The sequence below is a fragment of the Panthera uncia genome, chromosome X (assembly GCF_023721935.1).
Source record: "Panthera uncia isolate 11264 chromosome X, Puncia_PCG_1.0, whole genome shotgun sequence".
NCBI lineage: Eukaryota > Metazoa > Chordata > Mammalia > Carnivora > Felidae > Panthera > Panthera uncia.
In genome coordinates, this window is record NC_064817.1 from 98,104,308 (window position 1) to 98,122,034 (window position 17,727).

The window sequence follows — 17,727 nt, forward strand, 5'->3', positions numbered from 1 at the left end:
TTCTTCATAGGTTATAGCATGTCGGAGACTTAAATTCAATGAAGGGTAGCCACATAGGATTTATGAAAATGAGAAAAAATAAATATTTTGAAAGGCTTCACCAATTAATGAAATGAAAGAACCAAGCCCTTATAGATATGATTTTGAAACCAGAAGGAGAAAACCCAAGTCATAATCTAGGATGGAGAGAATTGAAAGCATCCTTGAAATCGTGTCTCAGAATCTTTCTCAGTTGAGTAACTCAGCCAAATTAACAATTTCCTCTATCTTCCTTTTCTCCCACATGTACAGGAGTGAAGCTTAAATCATCTTAAACTGGTCCATATTATGCCCACTGCCTCATTATTAATCTAAAAATCAGAATGTATAGAAAGACAGAAACAAAACAAAGCGTCACCAACACTAACTGAGGCACAGGGATGGGGTGGCATGGAGTGTGAGACAGTAACATATATAAATCCTAAAAATTTTACACCATTTCACTCATTTCAAATATGGTATATCTAACGTCATGGGGCGCCTGGGTGGCTCAGCCGGTTAAGCGTCCGACTTCGGCTCAGGTCATGATCTCACAGTTGGTGGGTTCGAGCCCTGCGTCGGGCTCTGTGCTGACAGCTCAGAGCCTGGAGCCTACTTCAGATTCTGGGTCTCCCTCTCTCTGCCCCTCCCGCACTTGCACTCTGTCTCTGTATGTCTCAAAAACAAATAAACATTAAATAAATAAATAAATAAATAAATAAATAAATAAAGTCAGATTAATGAAATAGATGCCCTGATAGGTTTCATTCCATGAATGGAGATCAATGGGAAATAAATAGCAACATATGCACACAAACATCAAGTTCAATTCACTGAAAACAACTATTTCTCCAAATTAATATGCTTTTAGAAAAGCCATTTATACTCTCATCTTAACTCAAACCTTCTCTGTGAGAACCTTTGTAAATGCTCAAGACCGATCAGTCCTGGTTGTCACTGATTGAAAATTTATAGAATCCAAATTGGTGAAATCATACTGGAGGTCATAAATAAGATTCTAAATTGTATACTCTTTATTGAAAAGTAGGAGTCAGATTAAGACTTACAGAACTCACACTGAGCAGGAGAAAGTTGTTGAGCCAAGGAAGGAAAGGAATATATAGAAAATAATCAGTTGAATTTAGCTAGCTGGTTTCTGAACTGCTATTTTAACTCTTCTTCCTATGTAAAATGTGGATAACAACAGAATCTACTTTGCAGAGTGATCATGAGGATGGTGTGAGATAAAGATATTAAAAGTGTTATTTGGAAATAGTGAGATGCTGAACATTCATATTGTACTTCATGTTACAAATACTATTCTAAATCATTACCTACATTAATTTATTCAATAGTCACAAAATCCTTGTGGTCAATGTTAATATTATCCTTCTTTTATAGATGATGAAATTCGGGCACAGAAACTTTATATATAACTTTCCCAAGGTCACACAGCTGGGATTTAAACCTAGGCTCTCTGGCTCCACAGTCCAAACTTTTAATCACTATGCTCTACTGCCTCTCAAAAGTTGAAATCATTCTTGGAGGTCCATATTGGGCCAACAGAGACTTGCAATAAGGACTAGTTTTTAGCAGACTGGATCATCGGTTTTCCTTGGCAACCCAGCCCGATTCTGTGATACCCCATCCAGTTCCTAAAATAAGATGTAAGGAAAATAAACCTATAAAAGAAAACAAAAAGGATGCATGTCCTTCACTCCTGAGTCTTCCAACTCTGTCTCAGTAGACAGTATTACACGATCAAGGTAGATAGATGGTTGATTAGACTGAGGGCCAAATGAAACTGAACAGTTTCATTTCTGAAAGTCCCTAACACATCCATGGGATAAGGCACAGTAATACAGTCTGGTGGCTCACCTCGGTAAGCAGTTCTTGTGATGGGGCTAGGAGAGGATAATGTGCATTTTGGTAAAGCTCATGCTGATGTATCTTTCCTCTGATCGTTTGCCCCCACCACCTCCCCATTTTGAGTCATTGCCCTGTGGTCAGACCCCGTGCCCTCCAAAAGTCTGATTTTCATCAAAATCATTTATAAATATTGCTTTCAGTATCCCTTGGGAAAAGAGGCAAAGCCTAATGAGCACAATGAAGACAAAGGTAAAAGGACACCAATGTCCCCTCACTGAAAAATGACACAGTGTAAACACAGGTTTACAGAGAAGAATGAACACCAGTTCTTTCACTGAAGGCGTTATTTATAATTGATGACATGGCTATAGCAGGCTTCTAAACCCAAGCCAGAGCATCTGAAGGCAAGGACCAAAGCCATTTGCTAGGAGGTACTGTAAAGTCATGACAATATCTCAAATTAATGACTAGAGCCATGCAAAAAATCAGAGATAACGTAGGAAGTCATGAGGCCAAACCCAATCCAACTTGATTTAAATCTACACCCCCATGCTAAATCAACGCTTCCCTACCCCACTTTAAATACTGCATGGTCCTTTTCCCCAGCTCCTGACTCACCTCTTCTTCACCACCAACATACATACATGAAGTTTTCCAGAGGAAAGCAAACCAATAAGCAGCCAATGAACTTGTCTTTGACAGGTCAATTAATCACCTCTGTGTGTTGTTTGTCAGAGGGGCAGGGTTCCACTCTGTGGGGTGGGTGTCAGGCAAAATAATCTGCGGTCAAATATTGGCAAACACTTACCTTGAGTAGACCCAGCTTGAGCCTCCAGGTCACAACAAACAGGAGAGAACTTAAAACCTGTAATATTAAACATTTTATGAATTAATCCTTATCCAAGTCACCTGGGAATCCTCCATCTTTAACCCCTACCCTTCATCCAATAGTATATTTTAAGTAACAGATTCAATGAACTATGATTCACATACCATAATGTTCACCCTCTTATAAAGTGTACAACTCAGTGGATTTTGGTATTTTCACAGAGCTCTACAACCATCACCAATATATAATTCCAGAATCATTTAATCACTCCGAAAGAAACCCCATACTTAGGATCTTGTAGGAGTAGAAAACTGGTTGAAACCCATGGCGAAACTTCTTTTATTTTAATGTCTCAATCCAGTGAACTGGCTATAACTTCATATGTCAGGAGTGAGATGAGGGAGGACGGGAAGTCTCAGCAATGCAGGAGACCATCTAGCACCCTTTTTACATATATTTGGTCATTATTTTTTCTGTTTCACAGCTGTAGCCCAGAAAACTTTAGAGAGCAGTCCAAGGCCACATCATTTCCATCCTAGTGCTCTTTCACTTGCATATGACTGCGCACACATCGATCATCTACGCTCTCCTCTCATTTCCAAAATTCACCTCCTACACTCTTGGCCAAAGCCAGCAATATATACATATGTACCTGAAACTAGACTAAAAAACAAAAACAAAAAACAAAAACCAAGAAACACAAAAAAACCAAGACCCAAAGGATACTTGGTGATATTACAAAACATTATGGCCTATCATTAAGGAAATGATAATCTAACTAGTAGGCAAACGGTCATTCCTGATTATATCATTGTGGGCAGGGTCCCCTGTGGGCTGAACCAGGAAGAAGAAGGCAGAATAGAAGAAAGCTGTAGGTATAGGGCTGGCGGCTACCTCTCTGCCACCTGAGAAATTACTAATTAGCCACTGCTAACGGAGCAGGCCTGTGGTCATGGGGATGGGACCTATGAAATTTAGACAAACAGAATGATGAAGAGCCTAGATTAGTGTGTTTAATAAGCATTAATGTGCTTTCTTATGAAAGGGTTCTGTTCTTCAGTAGAGACAGGGAGCAGAAATAAATTAACCTCTATGCAACAAATCAAAATGATAAAACTTTTCTGCTTCTAAAAGTTGTAAGAAAACAATATGTAATTGAGACTTAATGATATTGCTACTATTACTTGCCATCTGGCAAATGGCTAAAAATTAATTTACCTTCTGGTTTTTTTTTTTTTTATCATTTCGGTCTAACTTGGTTAATTTGGATCTGTCTATACACTTGACAGTTTAATCTGAATTAAAATAGAAAGCCCATACAGAATATGCTTGCTATACAGTTGTTCATCTCATTGTTCATATATTGATATAAAGCCCAAATGCATGAAATGTACTTTCCATAATAAATACCACTAGTATTACACTGGAAAATAAAGACGGAAATAAAAGGTGAGTAATAAATAAGACATGCTCAATACTGCTGACCGCATGAGATTATTTCCCTCGGGGGAATCACCAGGAATAAAAAGCATTTTATCTATCATTATAAATAAATGTGTCTATTTGCCAGATACTTAGGTACATGCCTTGTCCACAGGAACCCACTATCCCGCATACGAAATGAAAGATAGGAAGACACAGGGAAGGAAAACAAATCAAAGGCTAAAAACTGCATTCACTCTGGGTTTTACTTAAACAGTATAGATCGTTCTATTACCATTCTCCCCATCCGACTTCCTCTCGTGGTCCGTGTCGGTCAAGGACAACGCGGAGTTGGCCCGGCTGGACAGACAGGAGCTGTGCTCTGATTTCATCCCCCTTATCCACATTCTCAGAGCGTGGTCAGGTGAGACAGCACCTTCGGTCTCCGTGTCCACATCAGACCCCATCTCTAGCTGGTAGCCGTGCCGAGAAACGCCGTGCATGTCTGTCTGGTAGCCAGAGCACAGAGTGTGAGGAGTTTCACAGAATTCCATCTCTGAGAAGAAACAAAGTTCAGAGAAAAAAGTTGAGAAACAGTAAGAAATACCCACGAAAATTCTACTTTCTGTCCTCACACCCACCCCCCCCCCCCTTGCTAGTAATTATGTGGTTTTGCAAAGTTAGAATTCTGGCCTTTTTATTTATGGTAGCTAGGATTCTATGCTTATTTTGCACTTCTGTGGCTTAAAATTATGCTCCTGTTGATTCTTACAAGGCTCTGGAAAAAGCATGCCCAAAATAGCTTTATAGCTACAATTTTAGGTTGCACAAAATGTAATGAAATAAGTGAGTGTAGAGGAGTATAACGCGTAGAAAGCTGTCCTTTAAGAGATATTTCGCTTCCAGGAAGAATATATATGATCTGTAGAGCACACCTATGCTTAAAATAGTAAAATTATCAGCTTTTCTAAGTATTTCATACACATTAGACTTAAGAGTAAATAATTCAATGTGAAAAATCTGGGCGAAAACATTACATTTAAATATACTTCTCTAAAGTACGTTTCTCAAAATGCATTAGTCTGCCACCGAAATTCTGGGTACTTAATATCATTATTTCCCATCGTCTCCAAAGGAGTCTGAGGCCCACTTGATGCTAATGATTCTGACTCAATCGTTCTTTGAACCAATTCATTAAAAATATTCAATTGTGTATCATGCATCAGCGGTGCTCAGGGTTTGGATTTTCCCTCTCCCTGCCCCTACCTCGAGCCTTAGATCCAAAAAGTGTTTAGGATGGTAGAGATGGTGTAATGAATCCTCTCTTTTTACAGTTGAGGAAAATAAGGTCCAGAGGATAGGCATCATTTGTCTATCGCCCATGTCAGAGAGCAACAGATCCCTTTTTCCTGAAACACCCTTCTGCGTGTGGTTTCTGCTAGACACCAATAAAGCCCCATCCACTCACTGCATGAATATCAGGCATTCAGTCTTACAGTCAATTTTGCATTCAATTATGGCAAGGTGTCAAAAAGGGGAAAGGATGCTTTAACGGTCCCTAATAAGTTAATGAAAAATGACCACATGCCAAGATACATCATCGGAAATGTCTATGTAATACTTAGATAAGGTAATCCAGGGATGTTGTACACTATATGGGATTTTCTCCGACTGACATCAGAGACAGGGTATGTCATCTGGCCAGGAAGAAGCTTAACTGAGTGCATCTAATCCTTAGCACATATCAATAAAATGCAAACCCTGAAATGAATTTCACTCTTTGAATGGAGAAAGTGCTAGAATTTAGACAGGCGGACCATACCCTGGAAGGAAAATGCAGAATATGAATAAATGTTTTAAAAATAGTGATTTTTATGACATATAATTGCCAAAAAAGGGTTTAACAAATCAAATCTTAATGGTTATTTAATAGCCATCGGGTGCTCAGTACTGTGCTCTATGAAACAGATATTGTGGACATACATAATGTATTAGGATAATTCAATTATATTATAAGTCACTCCTAAGCACGTTACTTATGATTTCTGTGATGCAGGTAAGAGTAATTCTGTTTTTCCACAAAAATTTGTCTAAATTCCGAAGGAGTGATGTTTTAAAAATAGGCATGGCTTCCACCTATCAAGCATAAAACCTCAGGAAACCATGCCTCTCCTTGACATAAGGCTAAAAGTAAAAATCTATTTTGCCAAATATAAATCCCAGTGATCTAGAATATTGTCATCAGTTAATATTCATGCCTCTTAATTTCACAATGTTTCATTATCCAATCCTACTGTGCAATTGTTGCTGCAGCAACCTGATAATGAACTTGTCAGCTTGAAGCTGCAGGAAAGGAATTTTATATTGGCCTGCCTTCACAACTTCATTCCCCTAGACCAATGCTTCCCAAACATCAACATGCTTCAGAATCACCTGGAAGGCTTGTTAAAATGCTGATTGTGCTTGCCCTCCAGTTTCAGCTTCAGATAGCAGGTCTGGAGTAAGGCTGGAGAACCTGCATTTCTAACAAGTTCCCAGGTAACACCTATGCTACTGGCCCAGGGGCCACACCTTGAAAACTCCATTCCTCGAGATTACTGTGAAGTCAGTGCGAGCCAGGAAAAGGGGAGAAGTGACAGAACAACCTTCCTGTGGCATTACCAAAGATTTTGCAATGAGAAAAGAAAGAGCTTGAATTGAATTGCTATGAAGTGTCCCCATTCATTTTCCATGGATTCGGGGCACTAATTAGGAAATTTACTTTCAAAAGCACAGACGTGCATTTATTTTCACTCCTACAATGGCACTGAGATGTGATTTTCCAAAGATTTGAATATGAGCATCTGAGTCATGGTAAAGACATTCATTGGAAAAGGATGAGCAAATAAAAATAAATACACAGCCAATTTGCCACTCTGTATAATAAAATACTACAGAAAGTTAAAAAATAAAAATCACTGGTAAATGTAGGAAAAATGCCTTTTCATTAGAGATTTTTTCCCATTCAAAAAGAAATTTAAACATGCAAAATATGTGTAATGAAATGTATATAAAATGATCAAAAATTGCAAAATTTCTGTTGGAACCATAGTCTGATTTGAATGCAAAGCTTAAATCACAAATTCTCTAATTAAATACAACCAGATAGGGGAACCTGGGCGGCTCGGTTGGTTAAGCATCCGACTTCGGCTCAGGTCATGATCTCATGGTTTATGAGTTTGAACCCTGCATCGGGCTCTGTGCTGACAGCTCAGAGCCTGGAGCCTGCTTCGAATTCTGTATCTCCCTCTCTCTCTGCCCCTCCCCTGCTCGTTCTCTCTCTCTCTCTCTCTCTCTCTCTCTCTCTCTCTCTCAAAAATAAACATTCAAAAAATTTTTTTAAGTACAACCAGATAAAAGTACACTTCCTTATCAATACATAATTAGAAAAAGTAACAATCTAAGTAAGCAATCAGTTGTTTTTTTAATGTTTAAACAAAAAAAGAGAGAGAGAAAGAAGTTTCCCTTACAGTAAGTGATGTGAACATTTCTCTTTCTTGAAATCAACATTACCATTGCAAATTGTTTCCTTAAATACACAAAGGTCCTGGTCGTGTTCAAAATTCCCATAGGATGCATTTTCTGTAAAGCACTTACAATGCACCTTAAGTGGTTGTTTTTAGCCTTCTGCATATAACCTTGTTACCTAAAATACTACGTATTCCCTAGAGAAGATGAAGTTCAATTGGATTTGTTATAGGTCTATTCTTACCATAAAGCTAGCCATAAGAGAAATGAAAGTGTACCTTCAGATACCTACAATTTAAATGGATAGCGGTACCATGACAAATTGCAATTCAGGAGTAAACAGATACAGATGTTGCCAAATGAATGGTGTATTTGGAGCTTTATGAACATGTATTTGAATTTTACTATAAGGAAAACCTATTTTGCAGCCTCATAAGAAACAAAATCTGAGCAAATTAGTACAGTTGAAATCCAATTTTTAAAGGGGGCAGAAGATTTGAAGAAATACTTCATTAAAAAAGGTATACCAATAACCAATAAGCAATAGAAAAGATGCTCAACACCATTAGTTACCAGGAAAACATAAACTCAAACTGCAATGAGATGCCACTACAGACCTACCAGAATGGCTAAGAAAACTTCTGACCGCCCCAAGTGTCGACAAGGATGTGGAGCAACTATATAGACGGCTAGTGAGAAAGTAAAATGGTACATTTGCCAGTTTCCTCAAAAGGTAAAGCAATACCTCACAGGAGGGCAATACACTCCTGGATATTTATCCTAAGGAAATGAAAACTTCTGTCCAAACAAAATTACACAAGGGGTTGTTCCTAAGCTTTATTCATAATAGCTAAAAAGAAGACACAACCCAACTGTCCATAAATAGGTAAAAGGCTAAACTACCTGTGGTAGATATATACACACACAGGATGTGTGGAATACAACTCAGTCCTAAAAAATGAATGAGCTATTGATACATAACAAGATGCATGGACCTCAAAATAATTATCCTGAGAGAAAGAAGACCAATGGGATGTCTATATTCTGTATGCTTCCCTTTAAATAAAATTCTAGAAAATGCAAACCCATCTATAGTGACAAAAAATAGATCAGTGGTGGCTTCAGGGAGAAAGGGAGGGAGAACTGTAGAAGAAAGGGGCACGAGGAAACAATGGGGATGATCTACATCTTTGTTCTCCTGCTCCTGACAATAGTTTTGTATGTGTGGTACTTGCTGAAGTTTATCAATTGTACACGTTAAGTATGCGTGGTTTATTGTATTTGAATTATACCTCCATATAATTTTTTAGTGGATTATACACCACCAGAAAATAGGACAGTGAGGAGACAGGAGAGCCAGTCAATTTTCATAGATGGAGCCAAGGGTCTCGGGTTAGAAGCAGACCCTACTCTCTTCCTCCTAGTGGAAGAAAGTACATGTCACATGAATGAAAAGGTAGTCAAGACGCAAAATTGCTTTTATCTAAGCCAAGAAGCAATCAAGGCTAACTGATGCATGATTTCTCAGTGATTCTCTAGGGAGCCCTGTTTTCCTAGGAACATAACAGTTGAAACCCAATTTTAGGGGGGTGGAACTAAGAATGATACTGATCACTGATGAGCTTTCAGCTTCTAAGGGAGCATTCTGTAATTGGGGATCATGAGAATAAGTTGAGTGAATCTGGCACAAAGGATCGCTTTAAGCCACTATTAATGTTAATAAATTAGTAATTTTTTAAATGCTATGAAGTGCCAAGTAAAATGAACTACTGAATTTTCTCTCTGAATCTAGGGATTGATCTTCAGGTGTTCAGCCTGGAGAAGCCATTTATCAAAACTTGAAAGGGAAAGTCATAGTTATCTATGTCAGCATTTTTCTAGAAATGACATTTTTGAGTTTGAAAAGCTCAAGCCTTTATTTTCCTTAAAATTCTACCCATCCAAACTTCCTCTAAAAAGGGAGCTTTAAGGCATCATACTCCAAATAAATAATTGGAGGTCAAAAAGCATGATTAATCTTAGCCATGACCTGAGTGATTTGTGATATAACTTCTATAGAGTGTAGTCCATTTCCAAAGTAAGGAAAAGGGAGGGGGGATAAAATTATTCGCTTTAATTACTGTGACTCCTAACATGCCTTATGTACCATGTGCAAAAGCAGGTGTTTTTAATTAGCCATGTTGTTTTTGGATAAGTCAATTAACATCCTAGTTTTCCTCATTGGTAAAATGTTCAGGTCCACCAGAAATAAATATCTGGGTAACTCCCCTGTTCTAAAACTCTGTAATTATAACTTGACCTGTTACTGCAAAATGTGAAATGGTAAATATTTTCAAATGGGGAAAGAATTAGTGGCTTTATAAATCAAGGTACTATTCATGCTTCTATTGTGAAGGATAATCACCATGTTAGCTAAATAAGATCTTGTGTCATGATTACCAGTCTTAAAATATTAAAATATTGATATAGCTTAGGTATCCACTGTGAACTGCAAAATTATCAATAGAGTATGTAAAATACATGATGTAAAAAAAAATCAACTGATATGGCGCCTGAGTGGTGCAGTTGGTTAAGCATCTGACTCTTGATCTTGGCTCGGGTCATGATCTCACGGTTTGTGAGTTTGAGCTTCACATAGGGCTCTGCACTGTTGGTATGAAGTCTGCTTAGGATTCTGTCTCTCCTTTTCTCTCTGCCCTTCCCCAACTTGTGCGCGTGTGCGCGCACTCTCTCTCTCTCTCTCTCTCTCTTTCTCTCAAAATAAATAAACTTAAGAAACTTTTTAAAAAATCATCTGACTAAATAGTTACTCATCAAACATAAAACTGTCAGTTTATAAACATGGCTATTGCAAATAATACTTTATAGCATAATGAATAAAAATTCACACAATTAAGAAGTATTACTGACCACTAAAAATTCATTACTGGCTCTAGGGAAAATATAATGTGTTATTACAATCTTAAGTGAAAGAAAGAAAAAGAAAGAAAGAAAGAAAGAAAGAAAGAAAGAAAGGGAAGGAGGAGGAAGAGAAGTAAGCAAAAGCAGAAAGAACACAAATAATTTTCCTTACTGGGTACCATTTTGTCTTTCTCAGTTTAGGGGCTCTGAAGATAAAATGATATCAAATTGTCAAACAAATCAGTTCATGTTAGTTTACTTAAAACACAGCTCCACTGAATACCCACTCAATTTCAAGTCAAGAAAACAAAACAAAATAGACTTCTCTGATTTCTCTGAGTCTTAGAAAATTAACCCAATTTCATTGCCTCTCGTCTCACTTTATGAAAAAGCTTTACCAAGTGCACAATAGTACCATACTAGGCACCGAGCAGAGTGAGTTAACAGGACCATGTCATGTTCTTTGGCAAGTTCCACAGAGAGCTTTTTTAAAGGCCCAAATGACAACAAAGTAATAAAGGCACACCACCCAGACATGACCTTTATTTTTCTGCTGAGGGCTTATCAGTGTTTTCTGGGGCACAGCAGTGAGAAATGGAGTGTTCCCACAGGTACGTCTGGAACTTGTGGTTATCAGAGGACTTCAAGAAAATAGCAAAGCTTCCTAAGCCTAATCTCCCTCCTCACAGTTTCAAATGTACCCATTATCTCAGTACTCAGGACCTACCAATTATGCCTTATTTAATTTTCAAGATTTCTCCATCTGTCAGTATAGTGAAAAGCACAGCAAAAAAATCTGGGCAGAGTTAAAAGCCTGAAGTATAAACGTTCATGCTTTGTGACCAATATTGGCTAACTGGAGCCATCCCAGAAAATAGTTAACAGACCACGTTAATGTCAAAAAGGATGCTCTCAGAAGTACAGTAAGTTGTAAATCTGTAAAAATGGCTCAAACCAGACAAGGACGCAGAACTGTAAAGAGCGTCAAAAGGAAGGGAGATGATGAAGGAACATAGAAGAGATCAAAAGGGACTCCAATCTTATTTAGAGAGACAGGAGAATATCCTTCAGCAATCTAAGGAAGGACATTTGATACGGAAATAAGCAACTTCCTGTCTATTTTCTTGAACTAACATTGGCCTCAGTGTAGGGCCCATGTAGACTGTACTCACGTAAGATGGGCGAACTTGCTCTGAGGCTAACACACAGCCGTTATCATCACAATGAAAAATGTGATGCTTGCTCTCCAGCCTTCATAACAAGAACCTGGAAAAATAATCAGGGACTAGAAAAGATGGTGGGAGGTCCTGGACTTCAACAGAAATTTAGATCAATGAGAACCTGTGCATGTTCCCTTTATTTCAACATTTCGAATAAGACAGAAACTTCCTGGCCTAAATGAGAAATTTTCAGGGCTACTGAACACTGAAAATGCATGGTGCTCAATGGCCCTAAAAATTTCTCATTTCTTACCTTTGTTGGTCCAATCTTCTGGCTGTTCATAACTCTTAGGAGGCTGAATTCTTATTGACCACTGTGGTCTTCCAGGTATACTTGTGCATTTTCATTATGTTCACAAAGCATGTGAAGCTGTTTGGGGTGTGTGTGTGTGTGTGTGTGTGTGTGTGTGTGTGTGTGTGTGAATTTTAAACCGCATTAATCTGTGGCACAATTCCACCTGCAGAAGTGAGACGAGTGAGCTAAAGAGTTAAATAACCACCGAAAAAAAACCACTTGTGAGTGCTTCAAACCATACTCACAAAAGCAAACAGTGTGACTTCCATAATATTCTACACTAATCTGTAGGCATTTATTTTGTGATGAATGAGTAAAGATACCAAGATAGAACTGTGCACCAGAGTCACTGTTTACAAAAAAAACTACTCAATAAACTACATTCTGCTCTGTAAGGGGATTCTTCTTACCACATTTCAAAGATGCCCCACTTACCTTTGCCACTGTATCTCTGGACGTATTGTGCCAACCACCTGGAAACCTCCCTCTGATTTTTCACCAGTCTAATTCCTGTATCCAGCCTGTGTCGTTACCTTCACAAAGTATTCTCCAACTATCATCTCCCCTCTCCCAATAATCTTATCCTCATCCACAGCATTTCTAAGCTTTACTATATATTTTTTATACATGACTGTATATTTCTTTTTTCTCTATAAGCATATCATCTGCATTACCTACTAAATTACACTTCCAGATCCTACAGTGTTTTCTAAACTTTTGGTATCTCTCAAAACCAAATGAGATAATTTCCACAAAGCATTGGGTGATTTATTAAGGCCCAGATAAATATAAGGTAGTTTTGTCATCCCCTCAGGCCCTAGAATAATTCTAGTCAAGGACTGATCATTAAATCCCAAAGTTTTAAAGTCCATAGTTAATAGGGAACCGCTCTTGAAAGGATTAAATTCATGAATACAATTCTGATGCATATGAGATAGTTTTGCTTACCATAAAACAATGCCTACTAATGCAAATTGAAAAATTGCTATTTTGGTAAATTAGCTATGCATTTCAAATGATAGATGCTCCACAAATTTGCCAAGAGGAGAAAGACAGCAGCCCACTGGCTGTGGATTCAGGAAAAACAATTTATAGCAATATTAGACTAATGGAGAACACGTTCTCTGTATTGTCTTCTGACTGAAATAGCATCACAAAGGAAGCTGCCCTCACTATATTGTTTGGCTTAATGAATTGGGAAATGGCTCCCTATTAAAATTCTTCAAAATATACCCCAGGGTATAGAACTGGGAGGCTTCTTAAAACCAGTCTGAAAGCCTTGGTAAAGACGACCTTTCAGCTAGCTTGAGCAGAAACATCTTTCCTCCTTGCATCCATCAGTTTCATCCCATTTACCAGATAGAAATTCCCATCTTGGCAAATCTGTAGAGTGTCCTGGAGGGAGGAGGTAGCTCCTCTCAGACTGTTCTCATGAAATTTTTTTTTTGTTTTTTCAGAAATATAAAAGAAGAAACTCTCCAAATGCGCAAAGGTTGTGGCAAGAACTCTTAGGACGCTCATAGGGACTTCTGAATGTGAATTCTATTTACAGGAAAACGTTAAATTCTAGAGAATTTAAAACATTAAAACATTAAAGTCGTGACTTCCAGTCAAGGTAGAATGATGGGGGCCAAATTTATTCTCCTATCTGAAACAGTAACGACAACAAAACCCAGGTAAAATATACCAGGGGCGCCTAGGTGGCTCAGTCGGTTAAGCATCTGACTCTTAATTTCGGCTCAGGTCATGATGTCACGGTTGAGTTCAAGCCCCACATCCGGCTCTGTGCTGGCAATGCAGAGCCTGCTTGGGATTCTCTCTCTCCCGTCTCTCTCACTCTCTCCCTCTACCCCACTTGCTCTCTCTTTCAAAACAAATAAATAAGCTTTAAAAACTTAAAAAAATATATATACCCAACAATGGCGTTTTAGACAATGGGCAACAAAGGCCAGTGATTCCTGAGATATGAGAAACGAGTCAGTTTCATAGGCCTGCAAAGGGTTCTCAGACGTCAGCACAGGGAGGGAGAACAAAGGTGGATCCTAGCAGTCTCTCTGAGTTCAGGAGATGGAGCTGGTAGTCTGGGAAAGCCAATAGAGCTAGCATTTGCAGTACAGAGCACCAAACAGGAGAGAGCTGCATGGAAAGAGACTTTCAGGGATCTGCAGAGCCCCCCAAACCGCCCCCGACCATCACCGGAGTCCTGAATGGCACAGGCATGGTAGAAAACCACCTGAGACTAGACAAAGAACCGCCTGGAAGGATTAAAAGAAACAACTTGGAATCTGAAGCGGGCTGGAAATAGTCCCTGTTCTCAATAGCCAGAGTGAAAAATCTCATAATTCATAGGCATTAGGTACATTCTGACAAACACATCATGAGTTGAAAATACTGTAGGTCAAAAATGCATTTAGCACGCCTAACCTACTGACCATCATAGTTTAGCCTAGCCCACCTTAAGTGTGCTCAGAACACTTACATGAGCCTACAGTTGGGCAAAATCATCCAACACAAAGACCATTTTATTATAAAATGTTGACTATCTTGTGTAGTTTATTTAATACTGTGCCGAAAGTGAAAACCAGAATGGCTATACGGGTGCAGAATGCCTGTCAGTATACCAGTTGCTGACCCTTGTGATTGCATGGCTGACCGGGAGCTCTGGCTCAGCATCATGAGAGAGCATCGTAGCACGTATCAGTAGCCCGAGAAAAGGTCAAAATTCAAAATTTGAAGTATGGTTTCTACTGAATGTGTATTACATTTGTGCCATCATAAGGGGAAAAATTCTAAGTTGAGTCATCATATGTAAAGCATTTATGTAAAATGCAGACTAATCTATAGTGACAGAAAGCAGATCAGTAGCTGCCTGGGAATGGAGTGGATGGGGGATGGTAGAGAGAAAAGCATTATAAAGGGGCAAGAGAAAACTTTTGGGAGGTGATAGATATGTTCACTATGATGACTGTCGTGATATTTTCATGGGTCTATACATTTGTCACCATTTGCCGAATTGCACACTACAAATATGTACAGTTTATTGTATATTATACCTTGATAAGCAAGTTTTTAGAAAATGATGTAGGAAACAAGAATGCTTCTTGTTGGCCTAATTTATTTTTTAATGTTTATTTATTTACTTGAGAGAGAGGGAAAAAGCACCAGCATGGGGAAAGGCAGAGAGGGAAGAGGGAGGGAGGGAGGGAGAGGGAGGGGGAGAGAGAGAGAGAGAGAGAGAGAGAGAGAGAGAATCCCAAACAGGCTCCACACTGTCAGCAAAGGGTCTGATGTGGGGTTTGATATCACGAACCCTGACATCATGACCTGAGCCAAAATCAAGAGTCAGAGGCTTAACCGACTGAAGTATCCAGGCACCCCATTTGCCTAATTTAAATGTTCCCATTGAACACTGAGAACAATGAAAAAAGTAACATGATCAATAATACTGAAAAACCAATATGTGTTCAGAAACTGCCACGAATGAGGGAAATGACAGATGAATTTCTCTTGACTTGTCTGCTATTTTGCCTTCACTCCAGTGGAAATCACAAGGCTTCAATTCTGGACACTGAAATTCCTGAATGCTTAGATCACTCTAAACTGATGTAAATATGATCAACAGATTAGGTTTGATCCTAATGTGGCAGGAAGGATTCATGGGCCAATCTGGGCTGACTGATAAAGTACCATAACTGATCAGGTGGTCTCCATACCAGTGACATACATCTGCCATTCCCACCTAACAAGCTACTTGCCTTTGTTTTATTCTATAGCTACAGATTTCTCTCATGATCCTGGCTAATCATTCTGACCAAATGCATGTCTTTTGTTTCAAAGAACACTAGATGAAAGGATATGGTTAACTCAGTGCAAATACAGCCCTACCCTTTAAATAGCCCTCAAAATCTAACTCTCAACTACAAGAGGTTAGTAATGTTCCCTTGGTTTACCACTAATTTCTGCAAAAGCTCTTTAGTAGCATAGTATATATATATATATATAGGCGATGGCTGCATGGGTTATTATACAGAGACAGTAGCATAGTAGTCAAACACACTAGTAATCAGGCCCACTGTTGACCTCATTCTGAAGTATACCTGATGTAAAATGAGAGAATTCTTTTTGAGAATATGATTATGTTACAGTCCTACCAGTACAAGAACTTCTATTTAGAAAGAAAGGTCATTCTCTATTTACTGTGGAAACTGGGAAATTAATCTACCTCAGTTACCAGGAAATTCACTCATAACCAACAAAGTACAAGGTTTTAGACTAAACCACTTGGACTATTAATTCCAATTTCAAAGCACATTTTCTCCAGTCCTAGAGCACAAGTGGATGCAGGTCAAGCTACCAAGAAACATGCAGTTTTACATCCTTAAAACAAAAAGGAAAGTAGATTCAAATGTGAATTTAGCATTTTCTGTGTACCAGGCCGTGAAACATACATTATTTGAGTTAATCCTCTCAGTATGCTCTGAGAGAAAGGTTATTATTATCCCTAGTTTTCGAATAAAACAACTGAGGCTCAAAGAGAGATTAAGTAAACTGTCCGAGGCCACACAGATACCAACTGGCAAAGTTAACTTGGAACAATTTTAACAGAATCCTAATCACCTTATACAGCATATGGAGTTGGAAGTAGCACATTCCAATTCGTAGCCTAGTTCTCATTTGTGCAACGTGTGTGTGGCTGGTGCTACAACTTCCTGCTCCCCACCTCCCAGGTTTCATTCAGCTAGCTGCTGTTTCCATCTGGATTTTCACAGCCAGCCGCCGAAATACTTTGAGGGATATGGCAGCTGGGAGACCAGGGGCATTTCCTTTGTCACTGACAGGGTAAAAAAAAAAAGAGACCCTTAACCTGTGCATATATTAGCTCATTGTTCTTGTAGGAGTTTAATGTATTTTTACACCTCCTTTTGAACTATTATTCTACTTTGTACTAATTCTTATGGATTCACTTCACCAGCTTCATGTCACTTTGACTCACTGAAAATAACAGTGACATTTTAGAGCATATTCTGTGCTCCCAGACAACACAAACAACATCTGTGTCTACAGGCGGACAAATAAAAGAAAATGTTGGCCTCTCCTGTGTTTAGCTCCCTAGCTCAAAGCAGCTGCCTTGAGGAGAGTTTTGAAATTATTTAACAACATTAACGAAGATGAGATGAATATTATTCATTGGGAATTGTGTGTTGGAGTATTACTTCAGCACATTATCACCCAGCCAGAGGAGACAATCAGATCAAAATTGGGGGCATTTCCTGTTTGCGAGGTAGCATTTATCATCTCAGGCTAAATAGATTGAGCCTAAATCTGTGATCTACATTATGAATTTTACGTGTATCACAGCACTCAGAAAAAGTCTTTGTGTTGAAAATATTCTACAGTTTCTGATTAAATGTTGAGGAAGAGTTTTCTTTATTTTAAATTTACCAAGGACGCATGAAGTTAGATAAAAGCATGCTTCTCTTTAGCTCTCATTCAGTACCAACATTGCAGGCAAGCTCTACAAAACGCATTTTTTCAGAACCTCTTAAAGCTAGAAAGCAAATACAAACAGCAACAATAACATTAGTGCTTTTGAATTGGAAATTTATATGGCCCAATTCCTTATTAACATTGCTCGAAACATTTAACCCAAACAAGCAAATGAACAT

The 17,727-nt window shown here is 38.6% G+C and overlaps 1 protein-coding gene across 1 annotated transcript in view; it reads right to left on the minus strand.

Annotated features, from left to right (window-relative positions):
• The window catches only part of TENM1 (teneurin transmembrane protein 1), a 777,891-nt gene that overhangs the window by 476,299 nt on the left and 283,865 nt on the right, over positions 1-17,727 (minus strand). The window contains exons 4-5 of the mRNA XM_049644834.1: positions 4,434-4,694; positions 2,696-2,752 (exon numbers count right to left, since the gene is read on the minus strand). Of these exons, the coding sequence (XP_049500791.1) occupies positions 2,696-2,752; positions 4,434-4,694 (318 nt within the window). The remainder of the gene's footprint in view (positions 1-2,695; positions 2,753-4,433; positions 4,695-17,727) is intronic.